The sequence below is a fragment of the Callorhinus ursinus genome, unplaced genomic scaffold (assembly GCF_003265705.2).
Source record: "Callorhinus ursinus isolate GAN/ISIS: 27379988/994484 unplaced genomic scaffold, GSC_fseal_2.0 scaffold64, whole genome shotgun sequence".
NCBI lineage: Eukaryota > Metazoa > Chordata > Mammalia > Carnivora > Otariidae > Callorhinus > Callorhinus ursinus.
Genome location: NW_027397126.1, coordinates 3,102,623 through 3,120,364, shown reverse-complemented (window position 1 = coordinate 3,120,364; position 17,742 = coordinate 3,102,623). Strand labels below are relative to the sequence as shown.

The 17,742-nt window shown below is 39.8% G+C and overlaps 1 protein-coding gene across 3 annotated transcripts in view; it reads left to right on the top strand.

Moving 5' to 3' along the window:
• Positions 1–17,742, top strand: part of MCF2 (MCF.2 cell line derived transforming sequence) — a 103,950-nt gene that overhangs the window by 32,789 nt on the left and 53,419 nt on the right. The window contains exons 3-4 of one of the 3 annotated variants that reach the window (XM_073885650.1): positions 1,969–2,083; positions 3,436–3,526. In XM_073885650.1, coding sequence (XP_073741751.1) covers positions 1,969–2,083; positions 3,436–3,526 — 206 coding nt within the window. Of the gene's footprint in view, positions 1–1,968; positions 2,084–3,435; positions 3,527–6,559; positions 6,882–17,742 lie in introns of those variants that run through there. The other 2 variants (XM_073885652.1, XM_073885651.1) reach the window with 2 other exon arrangements.

Here is a 17,742-nt window from a genome sequence, read left to right as displayed (position 1 = left end):
GGCTATAAAAAAATTAAATGTGCAATAAAAATATGTCAATGGCAGGGTGCCCGGCTGGCTCGGTCAGAAGAACATGTGACTCTTGATCTTGGGGTGGTGATGATCATACTTAAAGCCTTTGATTTGCCTAAAAGGAAATCTTACTAGCCCAAACCAAAGAACTAATGGGACAAATAGAAAACAAATAGTAAGATGGTAAACCATATGAATAATCACAGTAAATGTAAATAATCTTGACATCCCAATTAAAAGTTGGAGATGATCAAATTGAATTAAAAAAATCAAGACCCAACTATATACTGTCTATAAGAAACACACTTTAGTTTTTAATGTAATTTTATTTTTATTTTTTTACATAAGCTCTACACTCAATGTGGGGCTTCAACTCAGAAACCCAAAATCAAGAGTTGCATGCTCTACCAAATGAGCCAGCCAGCCACCCGAGAAACACACTTTAAATATAAAGCACAAATGTATTAAAAGCAAAAGGATGGAACAAGATATACCATACTAATATTAGTCAAAAGGAAGCTGTCTAGTTTTAGACAAAATAGATTTCAGAGTCAGGAATATTACTAGGTATTAATAAAATCATTTGATAATCAAACTGTGGTAAATTTATCAGGAGAATATAACAATCCTAAATGCTTATGTACCTGATAACAGAGCTTCAAAAGATTTCTTAATTCAATTTGATCAATTTGATCATCTCCAACTTTTAATTGGGATGTCAAGATTATTTACATTTACTGTGATTATTCATATGGTTAGGTTTAAATCTACCATCTTACTATTTGTTTTCTATTTGTCCCATTAGTTCTTTGGTTTGGGCTAGTAAGATTTCCTTTTAGGCAAATCAAAGGCTTTAAGTATGATCATCACCACCCCAAGATCAAGAGTCACATGTTCTTCTGACCGAGCCAGCCGGGCACCCTGCCATTGACATATTTTTATTGCACATTTAATTTTTTTATAGCCTTACATCTTTATTCACTTAAATTCAGCCAAATGAGAATTACAATTAAACTTCTCAAAAAATTTCTGTTAGCAAGCTAAATTCAAAGACCACCCTGTAATTTTCCTCCTAAAACAATCCTTCAGCTTCCATTTAGCACTGAATATTTATTGAGCACCTATTCTGTGCCCAGTTGTTGGGCCAGCTGTTGTAGGGTGGGACCTTGAACATGTATGAGGCTCATCCTTGTACTTAGGTGGCTTTCATTCTCAGTGTTCCTTATCCTCCAAGCTGTGTAGAGGGCTCTAGAGTAGGGTGCACACTGAATTTTAACCCACAGAGAATTCATGGTCTTTGTTTTTTTGCATTAGTAAGAGTCCTACACCATTGTTGCTGTTACTTCTTATGTTGTTTCTTCGACAAATCCATTAGAACAGCACTTATTTCCTGCAGTTTATATCCAGTATTCTTCCAGGCTCACCATAGCTGTAAGTGGTTGATTATATCAAGTTGCCCAGTTTGAATTGAGGCCCATAGCATTGGTATAGAAACCATTATTTCCCAGTATCCTTGGTTGTCGAATATGAGGGTCAGCTGTGTTTTTAATTATATTTATTATATGTATTCCATGAAAATTTCTTCTGACTATAATCACTCATTTTGCCTTCTCTCTCTCTCTCTTTTTTTCTTTATTACATTCTGTTTTCATTTAGAAACTACTCGGCTACTTTTTTTCTTCTTTTTTTAAGTAGGCTCCACACCCATTGTGGTACTTGAACTCAAGACCCTGAGATCAAGAGTCGGATGCTTTACCAATTGAACCACCCAGGTGCCCCTTGGCTACCTTTTTTTTTTTTTAAACTTAGGGGCATGGTGCCATTTTGTTTTATGTGGAGACCGTCATCCTTATAAAAGTTACATTGGCCCAAACCTGCCCCTCTCAAATCCTCTTTCTTGCATTGCTGTCACATGAATTGTTAATTTGGTTGATTTTTTTTTTTATACGGTTTTAGGTGGCCGGGGAAAGGATAATGATTGGATCATTACTTTTCCAGAAAATTGTAATTTCAGATGTATACCAGAAGAAGTGATAGCAAAAGTGCTGACTTACTTGACATCTATTGCAAGGTATAGCGTTTCATTACATTTCTTTGAATTTGTTATATGTTAGATACCTATTTGAGTGTAATAACAGGAAAATGGCTTTTTAGTGTGACTCTTATTATTATTGTAAGTGATTATAAGACTCACCTTCAGAGTAGATAAGAAATAAAACTTAGAAGGGGAAGCTGACGCTACCTAAATTGCTATAGAAATTATACTGAGGATCTATGAAAACAAAATTGGGAGTCTAGAAATATTCGTCTTCATGAAGAAAAACATAGGTTGAAAATGATGATCATACTTAAAGCCTTTGATTTGCCTAAAAGGAAATCTTACTAGCCCAGAGTGAGGGTAGCTGTTCTTCCAAGGGTAAAATATGAAGACCAAATGTTAAATAGACTCAAAAGTGATATTGGAATTTATTAGGAGGAACTTCTTGATATTAGAAATCATTTGAGACTAGAATGCTTTAAAAGGTAAGTTTCAAAAGCTTCCTTGAAGATTTTATTTAGGTTGAAAATAAAATTCTTATCTATTTAATTTTATTTTTTTTAAGATTTATTTATTTGAGAGAGAGAGAGAACACGAGCGGAGGGGAGGGGCAGAGGCAGAGGGAGAAGCAGGCTCCCTGCTGAGCAAGGAGCCTGACACGGGGCTTGATCCCAGGACCCCGAGACCATGACCTGAGCCAAAGGCAGATGCTTAACTGACTGAGCCACCCAGGTGCCCCTAGGTTGAAAAAAAACATTTTTAAAGGAAACATTTTCCATTTATTAACCCTGAAGACTAAGAGGCCACAAATCTACAATGGTAAAAATATAGAGTTTGATGAACAAAAGTCAAATCACAGAAAACTGAATTTGTAGTGCATCCCTTAGAGCTTGAAAGTCTTTTAGGTCTTTTTAGGGCAAATAAAAGTTTTGTTGTTCATTAAACTGCCTTCTTAAGGTGCAGGCGAGACAGAAACCTATATTTAATAGTGTTTTTCTGAGTGAATAAATGAATGGATGGATCATTAGTTCTTGATGGATTGCCACGAAAAGTTAAATCTGATATCATAAAGGACAGCTGTCTATAAGGTTTTCTCATACCCAAGATTGCAGTATGCCAAATTCATTTTAGTGACCTATCTGCATTATACCATCGCTTGACTATTTAAAAGAATGATGTTAGTGCCAAAAAAGAAATTTTAAATATTGAGTAGTAGAACATGGAATTAAATTGGTTTTCCAGCATAGCACTTTGTGGTAGGTTTCCCAACCCAAATTTATCTTTAGTTAAGATATCAAATGTAAATGAAATAGTCAGAATTAAGGACACAACCTAGCAAATTTGGTTAGTTACTAAGAAAGACATTATTTCCTCTTATCTTGCAGGCAAAATGGATCTGACTCCCGGTTCACTATTATTCTTGATCGAAGATTGGATACATGGTCTTCTCTCAAAATTTCTCTTCAGAAAATCTCAGTAAGCACCAACGCATTCTTCAGTAACTTTTTATTTTTGTTTTACATAATGCTTTCTGTTTGTGGGAGTACAGAATATTTTGATATTAGGCAATGAAGACAATAAAAGTACACGATGGAAACAATAAAAAAAAGATGGGATGGTGAGATGGGAAAGTGGGAAGAAGGGTTGGTAGAGGACAACTCATCCAAAATAAAACCTAACGGGAAAGAATGAGTAGTTAGTGGTTCAAGTTATGAGTGAGAAGAGACTCATGGTTCCCTAATGCCTTTCAGAGCAAGGTGAGTTTTTATGCGAGTTTTTTTTTTTTAATGGAAATAGCTTTGTTGTATACTCACTGTATATGGAAAAGTATAAAGAAGAAAGTTTAAAACAGGAGTCAGTAATTCATCCATCTGTAAATAAACACCTCTTAACATTTTGATGTGTGTCTTTCTAGACGTTTCTCCCCCTGGGATAGAGTAGGGAAGTGACTCAACTGCAATATGACTTATCTCCCCTTTCAGAATCGAGCCCCCAGCTTCCCAAGACCCAGATAGAGGAAATAGTTTCCCTAAGAGAAAAATAGGAGACTTGCAGTCCTGCCCCCAGCCAAGATGATCTTTCACAGTGTTAGGCTCAGCTGGATTACAGCGGCGTTGTCTGACATTTCTTCGTAGAAGAGGAGGGAGGTGAGGAACCCGTAGATTACTGAGCTGGCAAGACGGGCTGTCTGCAGAAGTACCATGTGGCTAACTTCCTCTATCAGACCAGAGTAGCTGGGAATCAATATATTTTTTTTTTCTTTGAGAGCCCAACATCATCAGTCATCAGAAATTCTTTGTCTCCTGACTGAAATGGGAGGCCACTCTCACCAGAGGAAGTTGATTTGGTTGTGAAGGCAAGACAAAAATCTAAGTTGTTGGACTTCTGAGCCAAGTGTTCTTTTTGCTACGCTAACCTAGCTAATGAGAGAGCATAAGAAATATACTGGCGCTCACGTGGTAAAATGGATGAGATCATTATTTTCATACCCAGCTCGAATTATTCTTCATCTTGAGCAAATCAAGGTGGTTTTTTTTTTTTTGTTTATTTCTTTAACAGAAGTGTGTAATGATAAGCAATGGAGAGAAGAGTTAACACGAAATTCACACAAGTTACTAAAATAAAATAGCAAAACCTTGACTTCATGTAATATATTTTTGCTTTGCAGGCAGGTAATATTATAATTGTCCCATAGATGAGAGAACTACATTAATATACACACTTAGGAGAAGGTTTTGTGATGAATCCAAGGTCGAATAGCTAAGGAACAAAAAGAGGCGGAGCAAGAATTGAATTTTCATGAACTTCAGTTGGTGCTCTTTCCACCTGCTGCTTTCTGTCGTTTTCCAAATGACTTGTGGATAGACAAATACATTCAGTGTTTTTTTTATAAAAAAGTAAAATTCCTTTGGAGAGAGTAAATCTGCCCAGCATATACTGTTGAGCCCTGTCGATGGGTCAAAGTTAAGTAAAAACTATTTATTTACCTTGCTCTGGCCTTTTAAGATCCGTCCTTGAGCTTGTTGAGATTTCAGTTCACGATTCTTTTATACTAAATAAAACACTTTTTTAATAATACAACTTTTTTTTTTTTTTTATCACGCAGCCCAGCTTTTTTCTTTTGGCCAAAACTATCTGCCTTATTAAATTAATTTTCACTGTGTGACCGTTTGGCACATGGCATTAGTTTCTTGTTAAGGTTTTATTTTTATTAATCAAATAGGCCACTTGGAACAGGTCTTTTTTTTTTTCTAAAAGAGAAATATAAGATTTGGTCTTGATCCTATTGGCTGGGGGTCAACAGAGCAATAATGATTTGTTTCTTGAGAGGTCAAGCTCCCCTTTCTGTTTCCCTAGGGATGGTCTTTCAGTGGGGAAGTATGAACCATATTCAGCATGGAGCTTGGCACTCAGGGTCCCTTCATTCTCTTAATTGCCAAATTGGTGGTGCTAGGCAAGATTGGGGGCACCAGTGATGATGACATGTAATCGGCTATAGATTAAGCGTCATTTCTTTTTAACATGTTAAATGTTTCTACTTGTGGTATAGTTTCTATACCCATACTCAAGAGCACATTAATTACATCTCAACCATGACTAGGCATTGGGCACTGTTTGCATTAAAGATAATTGAATGCAAGCTAATTTCAAGAGCAAAAGTTACATTCAGAAAGGATTTCTGGTAAAAGTTGCCACTGTATAGATAGATGTAACTATCTTTGGTATATTACTTTAAACAAGTATCTTTAAAATAATTATACAGCTCAATTTGAAGACCTTAATTTGTAAATTGCAAAATAAACTATGCAGTTAGGTTATACTTCATAATCAATGATAGGGAAACAAGATTTTTTTAAAGAGCTTTTATTTATTTATTTTAGAGAGAGAGAGAGAGCAAGCATGAACAGGGGGAGGGGCTGAGGAGGAGGGACTGAGGAGGAGGGAGAGGAAGAGCAAAAGCATCCCAAGCCGACTCTGCACTGAGCCTGTGCCCAGGTGGGGCTCAATCCCAGGACTCTGAGAACATGACCTGAGCTGAAACCAAGAGACTGTTGCTGAACAGACTGAGCCACCCAGGTGCCCTGGGAAACCAGATTTTTTTTTTTTTTATTTCTACAGTGTGGAGAAATGTCAATTTGGGAGAGAATCCTAGCCATATTAGAAAGTTTGTGTGTTCTTCCTGGATTATTATCAAAATTTCACAAACCGCTGACCTTTCACAAGGCTTAAATTCTGAATAGAATTTAATAATTAAAAGAAAAATAAACACCAAATCCTGAAGTGAATTCTAAGTTACCCATCCGGGTAGGACAAGAATAAAGGTATCAGTTAATACTACCTTCACAAAGATTCTTAGCATTCCACCTTAAAAATCAAACTGCGCAGAGGAGAAAGCCAGTCCCAGCAAGCCCCTATGAGGAGAGTCGTGTTTTTTTTTTTTTTTTTTTTTTTTTTTTTCCATCCTCCACTCTTAGGACATGCCTGATCTTCTAGAGCAGTCCGGCACCAGCTAATCCATGAGGCTCAATCTGGCTAAGTAATTGGGGGAATGTGTCAACTCTGAATTACAATGAGCAGCCGGGAAGGCTCTGTCAGCTGACTAATCAAGGATAGTGGGGTTTTTGCAGTACTGCCGCCGTGGTAATGGAAGCAGCTACCGTAGCTTTGTTTGATAGAGATTTTTGGCTGCCGCTTTTAAATACTACCCCAGAAGCAGCTCATATTTTATCAATGTTGCATTGACAGTTGGAAAAGAAGAGTGTTCTTGTGTATAGGCGAGATGGCAGAAGCAACTCCCCCGAGAGGCAAGATGAGGTTCAGAAGGAATGCGGTAAGGGCTCTGCCTGCAGTCCTGGAAAGCCTGTATTCCCAAGTTCAAGTGCAGGGATGCTGCAGCATGGTGTTACAGCACAAACTGATGCTGAATGGGGCTTTTAAGGACAGATAGAGAGAATGGAGACGTGTATTTGCATGAATTGCATTGATGGGATTACTGCGATATTGACAGGGACATGTAAAGGAGTCCAGGAGGTTGAATGTGATTTCAAAATCTAAATGTGATCAGGTTGATGAGAAAACCTCATTAGTCATGTTATTTGTTTAAGACCATATGAACAGTTTTGAATTGTTGGGCAGGGTAGCTTTAAATCACTAGTGAAAATAATATCTAACAAAAGGATTCATCCTTTCTTTCACCGTGGTCAAGTAGAGTATGATAGCATGGAAAGGTCTGGAGCCGACTTCATCAGCATCTGAAAAGGCAGCCCTTCCTGGGTGTTACTGTTCAATTGAAAAATTTTAAGTCTAATGATTTGAAATCTTTCAGATTTCCTCTGTTCTCCAAATTCAAACTTTAAAGATGCAGAATTCTAGCCTGTTGACAACTTTTTTTTTTTAAGAGAAAAAAGTGACTCGCTTTTCATTATAGACTAGAATTTAGAAATCTCTCCTGTCAGATGGGTTTCAAACACTTTTCTAATTAAATTTTTCCCTTCATTGTTTCACTTGAATACTAAATTCCCAGCAAATTTCTAAAGTGATATTTAGATGTATTTTGGGGAAATGTGAAAGAACACTGCTAATTTAATAACTGGTTGTCTTTTAAATGCCACTCTTTTTCTTTGAAAACTTAACATTATCGATGTTATGATTCAAAATATAATACCTGCTCGTTTAAAAAATCGAGACAACACATGAAAACATAAGAAAGTAAAAATCAGCCTTCGGAAAAAAGTAACATTTGGAATCAAAAGTAAGATAAGGGAACTAAACCAGTAAGAGTTTTATTGTTGTTGGATGAGTGTTAACATCACTGGGTGAGTGAACGATTTTTTTTCTGAAAAAGCTTTTAGGACAGAATGATATTTTAAAAATTGCAGTTTAGTATAGGAATCTTTTTTCTTTTGAAGAAATTGTATCTTCAGCTCTACGTGTGATTTTGTACTATGGGAATAAATAGTTTCAGACTTTTAACAGAAAATTTCTAGCGCACAGGAAATGCCTGTGTATGTGCTTAGCGGTATTGGGTGCAACTGGCATTGGTACTTTTGTTATCAAAAGAAACTGACTTAAACTTTCAGAAAGTTCCTAATTCCTTTATATGCATAGATGTTTTCTCAGTGCCAAACCAAGATTCATCTATATGAACATATGTTAATATACACACAAATAAATATAGCACACGAGTACTCATTGAATAGACCTATCTAGTCTGCTACTGTGCTACACACAATGTAGGTTACAAAGGTGACCGTGGCGTGGCTACTGAGGTGAAAGGGCTCCAGTCTAGTTAGAGAAGGTAGGACACGTTCATAAATAACTATCGTGAAAGAACTTCTAGGAGCTGAGGAAGGCTTCATGAAGATGACATTTGTCTGGACCTTAAGCAAGAGCGTGTGTTTCTTTTACTTTTCTTTGTTTTTGTCCTCCATTTTTCTCTTCAATGAATTACTTTAAGTGGCCCCTAGGGAATACATGTCTTGAAATGAAATTTATTGGAGTAAGTTCAAAGCCCAGAACTATAGTGGAAGATACATTTGTTCTGTTTACATGGGTAGGCTTGACCAGAGTGAAAAATTTGAAACTCACTGGTGACACAATGGTTTGACCTTGCGGGATCTCTGGAGTTGGGCTGATTTTGGAGGCTGAGATAGGTAGCACCTGAAAGGATGGGACAATGGATTTAAAGTCCAAAGAGGGGATTAAACGGGTTACTCGGTGGAAATCGCAAAGACTGTGGCCATCGAGAGGGAGGGGATGAGAACAGGAAAGAAGGGCAAACCTCAAGGAAGGAGTATCGCCCAGTACTCTTCTGCCCCTGAGGTTACATGGCAAGTTGTTTGGAGGTCTGTGGAGTAACTCATACTTTCTGTACTCTTTAAGGGTGGGGTATGGGAAAAGAGTGTAGAAGTACTTGATGACGTTGGAAATTCTTTTCTTATAATTTGAGGTCATGAGATTTTCCCCAGGGTATTCTGAAGAGATAGTTCGGACCTTATCAAGGTCAATCACATGCCCACACCTCAACATTATATTCTGTTTTGATATTGGATTATAATAGTCTCTGTTCAGTGGGCTCCATGATGCTAAACTCTTTCCAACAATTTGTTGTGACTGTTAACATTTGTCCCATTTCCTAGATGTTAAGGTCAAGTCGTTCCTAAATGCTAGGCAGCAAGTCTGAGTGTGCGTTCAGTCTATGCGTTGTTAAGTACACGTCCCGGGAAGTGTTACATGTCTTGGAAAGAACTTACCCTTAGGATTCACAGAGGCCCAAGTGCTACCGCTCACCAGCTGCAGTGTTGGATGCGTTCCTGCCCCACTCTGTGCTTCAGTTTGCTCACGTGTAGAAAGGCCACACGACCTATTTCACTGCAGTGTTACCAAGGCTGCATAGGATAATATATGTCATACCAAGCCTGGCACATAGGTCCTAGGCTATCAATCACGGGTTGCCTCTGTTACTGCATTACCTTGCCCTGAAGATCAAAAAAAAAAAAAGAGAGAGTCTGTGGGAACAGAAGTTGTTTTATAGTAAAGGAACCAAACTTTCATGATGTATAAAACATTTTCAAAGAAATAACTAGAATAACTGACAAGTGTGTATAGGGTATATGAACTGCCTCTCTTAGATACCGCACAAAGGATTTAAATGAGGTTAATTTCCAGACTCTAGTAGTGAAATGATGCATCAAGTTTATGCCTTTTGTTGTTATTGGTGTCCTTACCGCTCTAAGGGCCATGTAACTGGAGAATTTTAGGGTAGGCTTGAGAAGGGAGTAAATTTTCTCTAGGTGGGAAAGGTGAGAGCTAGCTAATTCTGTGCCCATTAACTTGAAGAACCAGTAAGAGCTGCTACTGAGGGCTGGGGAGGGCTGGGGAGGGCTGGGGGAGGGGCTGTGCACAGTGACAGAGAAATGGCTCTGAGCCCTGTGAAGGTGGGCAGCATATTCATTTTACTGAGGTGCCTTTAAGCAGTCACATGTTGAAACTCCAAAAAAAAAGAAAAAAGAAAAAGCCTGCAAGAAGCTTTTTAAAAGCAGTGCCGTTTCCTCTCTCATGCTGTCTTTTTTCTTCTTTTTATAAAAATATAAACAAAATAAGGCTGACCTTTGCCCACATCCCCTTGCTTTTTTGACAGGTTCTTAAAAACGATTTATAGTTTTAAAATGTAGGGTTTGATTGTGGAAAAAATAGAAATTGTGCTTTTTCATGTTTATATAACCATACAGATTAGAGATTCTTAAAGCAGCATACCAAAGAATTTAGAAATATAGTATCCCCAAAATGAAATGGAAAACTCAATGGTCTTGTGTGATCTTTGCTGTCAGATAGGTGCATTGGATACGCCTTATGAGAGGTGGTAGGCTGTTTGTTCATTTAAACACTAGTTTTAAAATGGATTATCTTGAAACTTTTAGACAAATATCTGCATATAGAAAATACCTATGTGTATGCTCACACTCGAATACATGCAACCCGATCTTAAATCCCTGTGGCCTTTCAGGTTAAAATTTCTCAAGTGCTCTGTCCCCTCAAGATTCTCCTAGCCAGTGATCACGGAGGAGTACATATTATCGATACTGGCCCATGTTCAGATACTCGAAACTTTAGTTCAGAGGTTGCAAACTGGGAGTCCAAAGATGTATTTTGTTGAGACAAATGTGTCTAAACACAAGGATGTGTTTGGTTTGTTTTAACAAACGTTGAACTTGTTCACCATCTTTAAAAATCCTGAAGTTTCACATGAATCTGGATTTCTGGCTTCTTTTGAGAAATCAGTGACTTGGCAAAGCCCACCTTTCTGTCTTACATTTAGCTGAAACTGACTAGTGAGTGCCTTCCCTCCCCCAACCCCTGGAGCTTTTCAGTTCACCAGAATCTCCACCATTTCCTAATACTTCCTATCATCTAGGGAGAGTGTGAGTTGTCATTTTCTACCTCATTCAGGCTGTCTTTTGATTAAGCCCTGCCTACTTCACATGTTTACGTGGTCCCCTAACACATGGTAGGCGTTCATGTTTGTCACCTTTGCTGTAGGTTTCAGGTTTAGACTCTAGACCTTGAACCTGATCCTTACACCATCTTTGCTATGCTTCTCCAGATTCCTCCTGTTGCTACTTTTTCTGTCCATTAGGAGTTTCTCCAGAGGAAGGAAAGCTAAAATGAAAAAATACATCTTCTTTTTATTTTTCACTCATAGCCCGTTTGAGAGTCTGGCTTGCAGTCAGATGAATCTGGGTTCTTCATTCTGCCACTTCCAAGCTAGAAGTTCTAGTGTATTAGTGCCCTGTTGCTGCTGTAACAACTTAACTACAAACTTAGCCGTGCAAAACAACACAGATATATTCTATTAACAGTTCTGGGATCAGGAGTCCAAAATGAGTCTCACTGAGCTAAAAGAAAGGTGTTATTAGCAGGGCAGCGTTCCTTCTGGAAGCTCTAGAGGAGAATCCATATTTTCTGGACTTTTCCAGTTTCTAGAGGCTCCCCATATTCCTTGGCTCATGATCCTGCATCACTGACCTCTGCTTCTGGTGTCACGTCTTCTCTGACTCTCCTGCCTCCCTCTTTGTTTAATAAGGATCCTTGTGATTACATTGTTCCCATCCCAATAATCCAGGATTATCTCCCCATCTCAAGATCCTTAATCATATTTACAACATCCCTTTTGCCTTATAAAGTAACATAAGTTCCAGGGATTAAGATGTAGACATCTTTGGGGAATCATTATTCTGCCTACCACAGTCAGTTTCTCCAGTTGTGAAATGAGTATAAAAATAGAACCTAATGTATGTAAAGTACTTAGCGCAGTGTCATAATAATGCTCATGATGATCATAATTCTTATAATAGTGCTTTCAATAAAAAGCAGTATTCTCACCCATGGCCACCTAGCCAGTCTCCTTTCCTCTACCATAAGGCCTTGAGAGGTCCTGAGTATATATGAATGTGTGTGTGTGTGTGTGTGTGTGTGTGTGTGTGTGTGTGTGTGTGTATTTTAAAAATTCTGTATTTGGGATGCCTGGCTGGCTCAGTTGGGAGAGCATGTGACTCTTGATCTCAGGGTTGTGAGTTTGGGCCTCATGGTGGATGTAGAGATTACTTAAAAATAAAATCTTAAAGAAACAACTCTTTAAAAAAATATTTATTTATTTGACAGAGAGAGTGAGAGCACAAGCAGGGGGAATGGCAGGCAGAGGAAGAAGCAGGCTCCCTGCCGAGCAAGGAGCCCGATGCGGGCTCGATCCCAGGACCCTGGGATCATGACCTGAGCCGAAGGCAGATGCTTCACCGACTGAGCCACCCAGGCGTCCCTTAAAAAAAACAACTTTAAAAAAAATTTTGTATTTGAGTCTAGTTGACAGTGTTACATTAGTTTCGGGTGTACAGCATAGTGATTGGACACTTCTTTGGGTTATGCTGTGCTCCCCATGAGTGTAGCTACCATCTGTCACCGTACGCTATACGATCTCATTTTCTGTATTCCCTGTGCTACATATATATACATTTTTTTGCTAAAGAAAGCTATGAAAAGTAGTCATTTATGTGAGGTTGTGGATTTGCTGTAACTGCACAATATGGCAAGCACCTATTTAGGTTTGGGATAAGTAAAGGGGACTGGGATTGAAAAATCCAGTATATCTGATTTGCACATGGGATTTGATGGGTGTGAGGGATAGAAACCATACACACGGTCTGAACTTTGTGATTTCATTTTCTAAAAAAACATAACTGACCATTCAGATGGAATTGTTTGAGTGCTACCCAGCTGTTTGGTGGTTGTATAGCTATTGCCTACAAGGTATTTATTGCTCCAAATGGCTATTAAATTTGAGAGTAGCTATTAGTTTAACAGAGCACATGTGTTCTAGGAACATCTGCATGGTAGCAAAATAAAGATTCTAAAATTATCGTATAATGAAAAACATTGTAAATGTAATCATACAGGCAATAACTGAAGTTTTCATCCTTGATAATACATTTTCTTTAAAAATGCTAATTTTTGTGGGCTTTTTGTGACAAGCGAATCACTAACATTTTGAAGGAATTAAGGAAGGAGAATGTCTGATAAAATAATCAGGAAATTTTAAGAATGATCTGATTAGAATGTAGAATTATCTTTAGAAGGATTTTTTTTTTTTACAGGTGTCAGTGTTTGGGATAAACTGCTTTATCAAATATAGGCAGTAACTGATTTTTTTAGATTTTATTTATTTATTTCAGAGAGAGCACAGAGGAAGAGGGGGAGAGGGAGAAGCAGATTCCCCACTGAGCATGGAGCCTGACGCAGGGCTCGATCCCAGGAGTCTGAGATCTTGACCTGAGCCGAAGGCAGGTGCTTAACTGACTGAGCCACCCAGGCACCCTATAAGCAATAACTGATTTAATAAATCAGCTAACAGGGGTGCCTGGCTGGCTCAGTCAGAAGAGCGTGTGACTCTTGATACCAGGGTCGTGAGTTTGAGCCCCACATTGGGTGTAAGAGATAACTTAAAAATAACTAAATAAAAATAAATAACTTTGAAAAATAAATAAAATGGTTAAAATGTTAAAAAAAAAAATAGCTAACATAAAATCCCTGACTTATAAGCAGCTGAATACCCCCAAACCCTGTCTGTACTTGCTTTCTTATGGATTCTGTGGGCAGTGGTTCTGCTTTTCTCTCCTCTCAACTTTGTTCCCTCCTGTGCTGTCCTTGGACCCAGCTGCTGGGACAGCATTGCTCTCCCAGGAATGGCAGGCTGGAGACCAGGGCCTTACCTCAGGGCAGAGAGTTACCACATGGCCTTCTGTGTTTCTAATAGTATCTTCACCCTGCTTTTTTGCTCTGCACCCCCTGACAATTTGGGAGGTGGGTGAGTATTCCAGGCTTCAAGTTGGTCAGTCCTAGGGCCTTGCATCTAGAGATTTCCTATGTGATACCAGAGAATATGATGTTAAGGAAAGTCAGAGAGAAAAAGATGATGAGACCAGGTCAACCTAGAGTCCATGAAAGAATAAAACAAATTTTGCTTGAAGTGTTGGCAAAGGTAGGGTGCTTTCAATTTCATTTAAGAGGAAAAAAAAAGTGAAAAGGCAAGCTGGGTCAAGATAGGTAAGTATAATAATGATTCTGGTAATTTACCTATTTGAAGAAGAAGGAAAGGCTTCACTCCTAAAGTGAATGGGATAGAAGTAGAATCTGTGCTCTCAATCTAAAAATAGGTCCAGAGTTCTTACAAGTCTCTGTCAGAGATTCCCCATCAGCAGGCCTTTATCGATATCCTACAAGTTTTCCACCTAAACCCACTTGCTGTTAGATCCAAGAATCCAAGGCAAAATTTAAAAACTCTCCTATTTTTTTAGGGTTTACAGAATGCCTTTATATTCATTATTTATTTTAATCCCTACAATAACTATAGGAAGTATGTACCCTGTTTAGCATAAAATAAAATACACATTATGTACATACTCTAGGGTAGGCTATATCCCATTGGGGCTCTCTGTCTCTACTTCTGGTTCTCTTTCCATGTTAGCTGTGTTCTTTGAGATAAGCTTCCTCTTGCCGCAGGGCTTGTGGCCGCCAGTAGTTCTGGAACTGCACCCTCCCAAGTTTTCCTCCCGCAGCACCAGTTTGAATAATCCCAGGGTGGGACTTGGGTCCTCCTTACATCAGCTTTTCATCCCACTACTAATACACTAGTAAGAGGCTATCTCAGTCCGTTTGGGCTGCGATAACAGAATACCATAGCCTGGCTTATAAACAACAGGTATTTATTTCTCACAGTTGTGGAGGCTGGAAGTCCAAGATCAGGGTGCTGGCAGATTCGGTGTCTGGTGAGAGCCTGCTTTCTGGTTCAGATACGGCTGTCTTTTCTCTGCGTCTTCACGTGGCAGAAGGGGTGAAGGGGTCTCTCTGGGGTCTCTCTCTCTCTTTTTTTAAGATTTTGTTTTATTTATTTGACAGAGAGAGACCCAGCGAGAGAGGGAACACAAGTGGGAGAGGGAGAAGCAGGCTTCTCGTGGAGCAGGGAGCCCAACACGAGGCTCGGTCCCAGGACCCTGGGATCAACGACCTGAGCCGAAGGCAGAAGCTTAATGGCTGAGCCATCCAGTCGCCCTTGGGGTCTCTTTTATGACACTAAAGCCCTTATGCTTGCTCCGCCCTCATGACCTAATCACCTCCCTAATGCCTCACCTCCTAATACCCTCACACTGAGGGCTAGGTTTCAACATGAATTTTGGAGGACATAACCATTTAGTATATAGCAGAGGGGAAAAGGTTTCTCATGAAGGGAGAGGGTGGCACACACATGGCCATCTGGGGGAGTAATGAGTTGTACCATTTGTGTCTATTTAGAATCACTGATTAATTTATTGATTTAATTTTAGCCTCTTTTCTTTCACCTATTTGTGAGTCTCACACTCAGTCCTCTTGCCTGCTCTGGTTCTCATTACCACTTAAATGTTGATGTTTTATTACTGTCTCAAATTGAATTTAAAGATTTTATTTATTTATTTCAGAGAGAGAGAGAGAGAGAACACAAGTGGGGTGAGGGGCAGAGGGAGAAGCAAACTCCCTGCTGAGCAGGGAGCCTGATGCAGGGCTTGATCCCAGGACTTCAGGATCATGACCCAAGCCAAAAGCAGACACTTAACCACCTGAGCCTCCCAGGTGCCCCTAAAGATTTTTTATTTTTAAGTAATCTCTACACCCAGTGTGGGGCTTGAACTCACAGCCCCGAGATCAAGAGTCCCATGCTCCACCAACTGAGCCAGCCAGGCACCCTCAAATTGAAATTTTTTTAGTTTTTAAAATTTTTGTTTATTTATTTATTTTTTAAAGATTTTATTTATTTATTTGACAGAGAGAGACACAGCCAGAGAGGGAACACAAGCAGGGGGAGTGGGAGAGGGAGAAGCAGGCCTCCTGCTGAGCAGGGAACCTGATGCAGGGCTCGATCCCAGGACCCTGAGATCATGACCCGAGCCGAAGACAGTCACTTAACCAACTGAGCCACCCAGGTGCCCCTAATTTTTAAAATTTTTAAAGAAGATTTTTATTTATTTGAGGGAGAGAATGAGAGAAACAGAGAGCGCACAAGCGGGAGGGGCAGAGGGAGAAGGAGAGAGAATCCCAAGCAGACTCAGTGCCCAGCCCGACGCAGGGCTTGATCCCAGGACCCTGAGATCATGACCTGAGCCGAAATCAGGAGTCAGATACTTATCTGATGGAGTCACCCAGGCACCCCCCGTTTTTTTTTTTTTGAGAGAAAAAAATCCCCAGTTTTTTAAAAAAAAATATTTTATTTATTTATTTGACAGAGAGAGAGAGAGAGAGCACAAGCAGGGGGAGAGGCAGAGGGAGAGGGAGAAGCAGGCTCCCCGCTGAGCAGGGAGCCCAATGCGGGGCTCGATCCCAGGACTCTGGGATCATGACCTGAGCTGTAGGCAGACGTTTAACTGACTGAGCCACCCAGGTGCCCCTCCCCAGTTTTTTTTTTTTTTAAAGGTTTATTTATTTATTTTAGAGAGAGCGGGAGGAGGGGCAGAGGGAGAGGGAGAAGGAGAAAAGCAGACTCTGCGCCGAGTGCAGAGCCCGACATGGAGCTCAGTCCCAAGACCCTGAGATCATAACCTGATCTGAAATCAAGAGTCAGAGGCTTAACCGACTGAGCCACCCAGGCACCACCCCCCCGCAAAATTCCCAGTTTTAAATGTGTTTTACCCGAGAGTCTAGGTCTTCTACCTGAGTGAAAGTTACTCTTTTTGTTATGAGATTTTATTTTTTAGAGCAGGTTTAGGGTCATAGCAAATCGAGCACAGAAAGTGCAGCGTTCCCATATAACCCTGTCTCCACCGTATCTTATTAATTTTTGTTTTATAGTTTTGTTCTGTTATTAATATTGCAGCATGCCTGAAAGATGGCTCTATTTTAAGCATTTTTGTCATGTTTGTCTTTGTTCTGCTTTAACCCGCTGTTTGGGGGCTGATGACTTCCAGCTCAGCATTCCCAGGCCAGACTTCTTTCCCTCTGGACTTGTTCACACATCTGTCTGATGGACATCATCTGAATGTCCTGCTGACCCTTCCAGCCCCTTGTGTCCAGGAATGGGGAATCAGTATCTTGTCCCCTCCTGAAAACCTGCTTCTCCTGGGGCGCCAGGTTGGCTCAGTTGGAAGAGCGTGCGACTCTTGATCTCAGAGTCGTGAGTTTGAGCCCCATGTTGGGTGCAGAGATTACTAAAAAAAAAAAAAAAAAAAAAATTAATAAACTTAAAAAAAAAAACCCTGCTTCTCCTGCATTCCCCGTGTTAGCAAGGGTCATGCCATGTACCCCATTACTCGAGCGATTGGTTATTGACTGGCCCAGTCTCTCCTTTCTTATCAGACACATTCTGTCATCATGTCTTACAGATTGCACCTCCTAAACTCATCAGCCCTGGTCTGGATTACTGGACCGGCCTCCTAGCTCATCTGGCTGTTTCCACTCTTGTCCAAATCCAGTCCTTTCCTAAAGCCAAAGTGATCCTTCTAAAATGCAGATCTGATTATCTTGCTCTGCTGCCTAAAACCTCTTCGAGTCTCCCCTTTCCCCCAGGGAAAAACCCGAGGTCTTTCCTGATCTGGCTCCTGCCCATCTTTTTAACACCACATCCCATTGCCACACTCCCCCACATCACTTTCCTCTACCTTTCCTGACTGGGACCT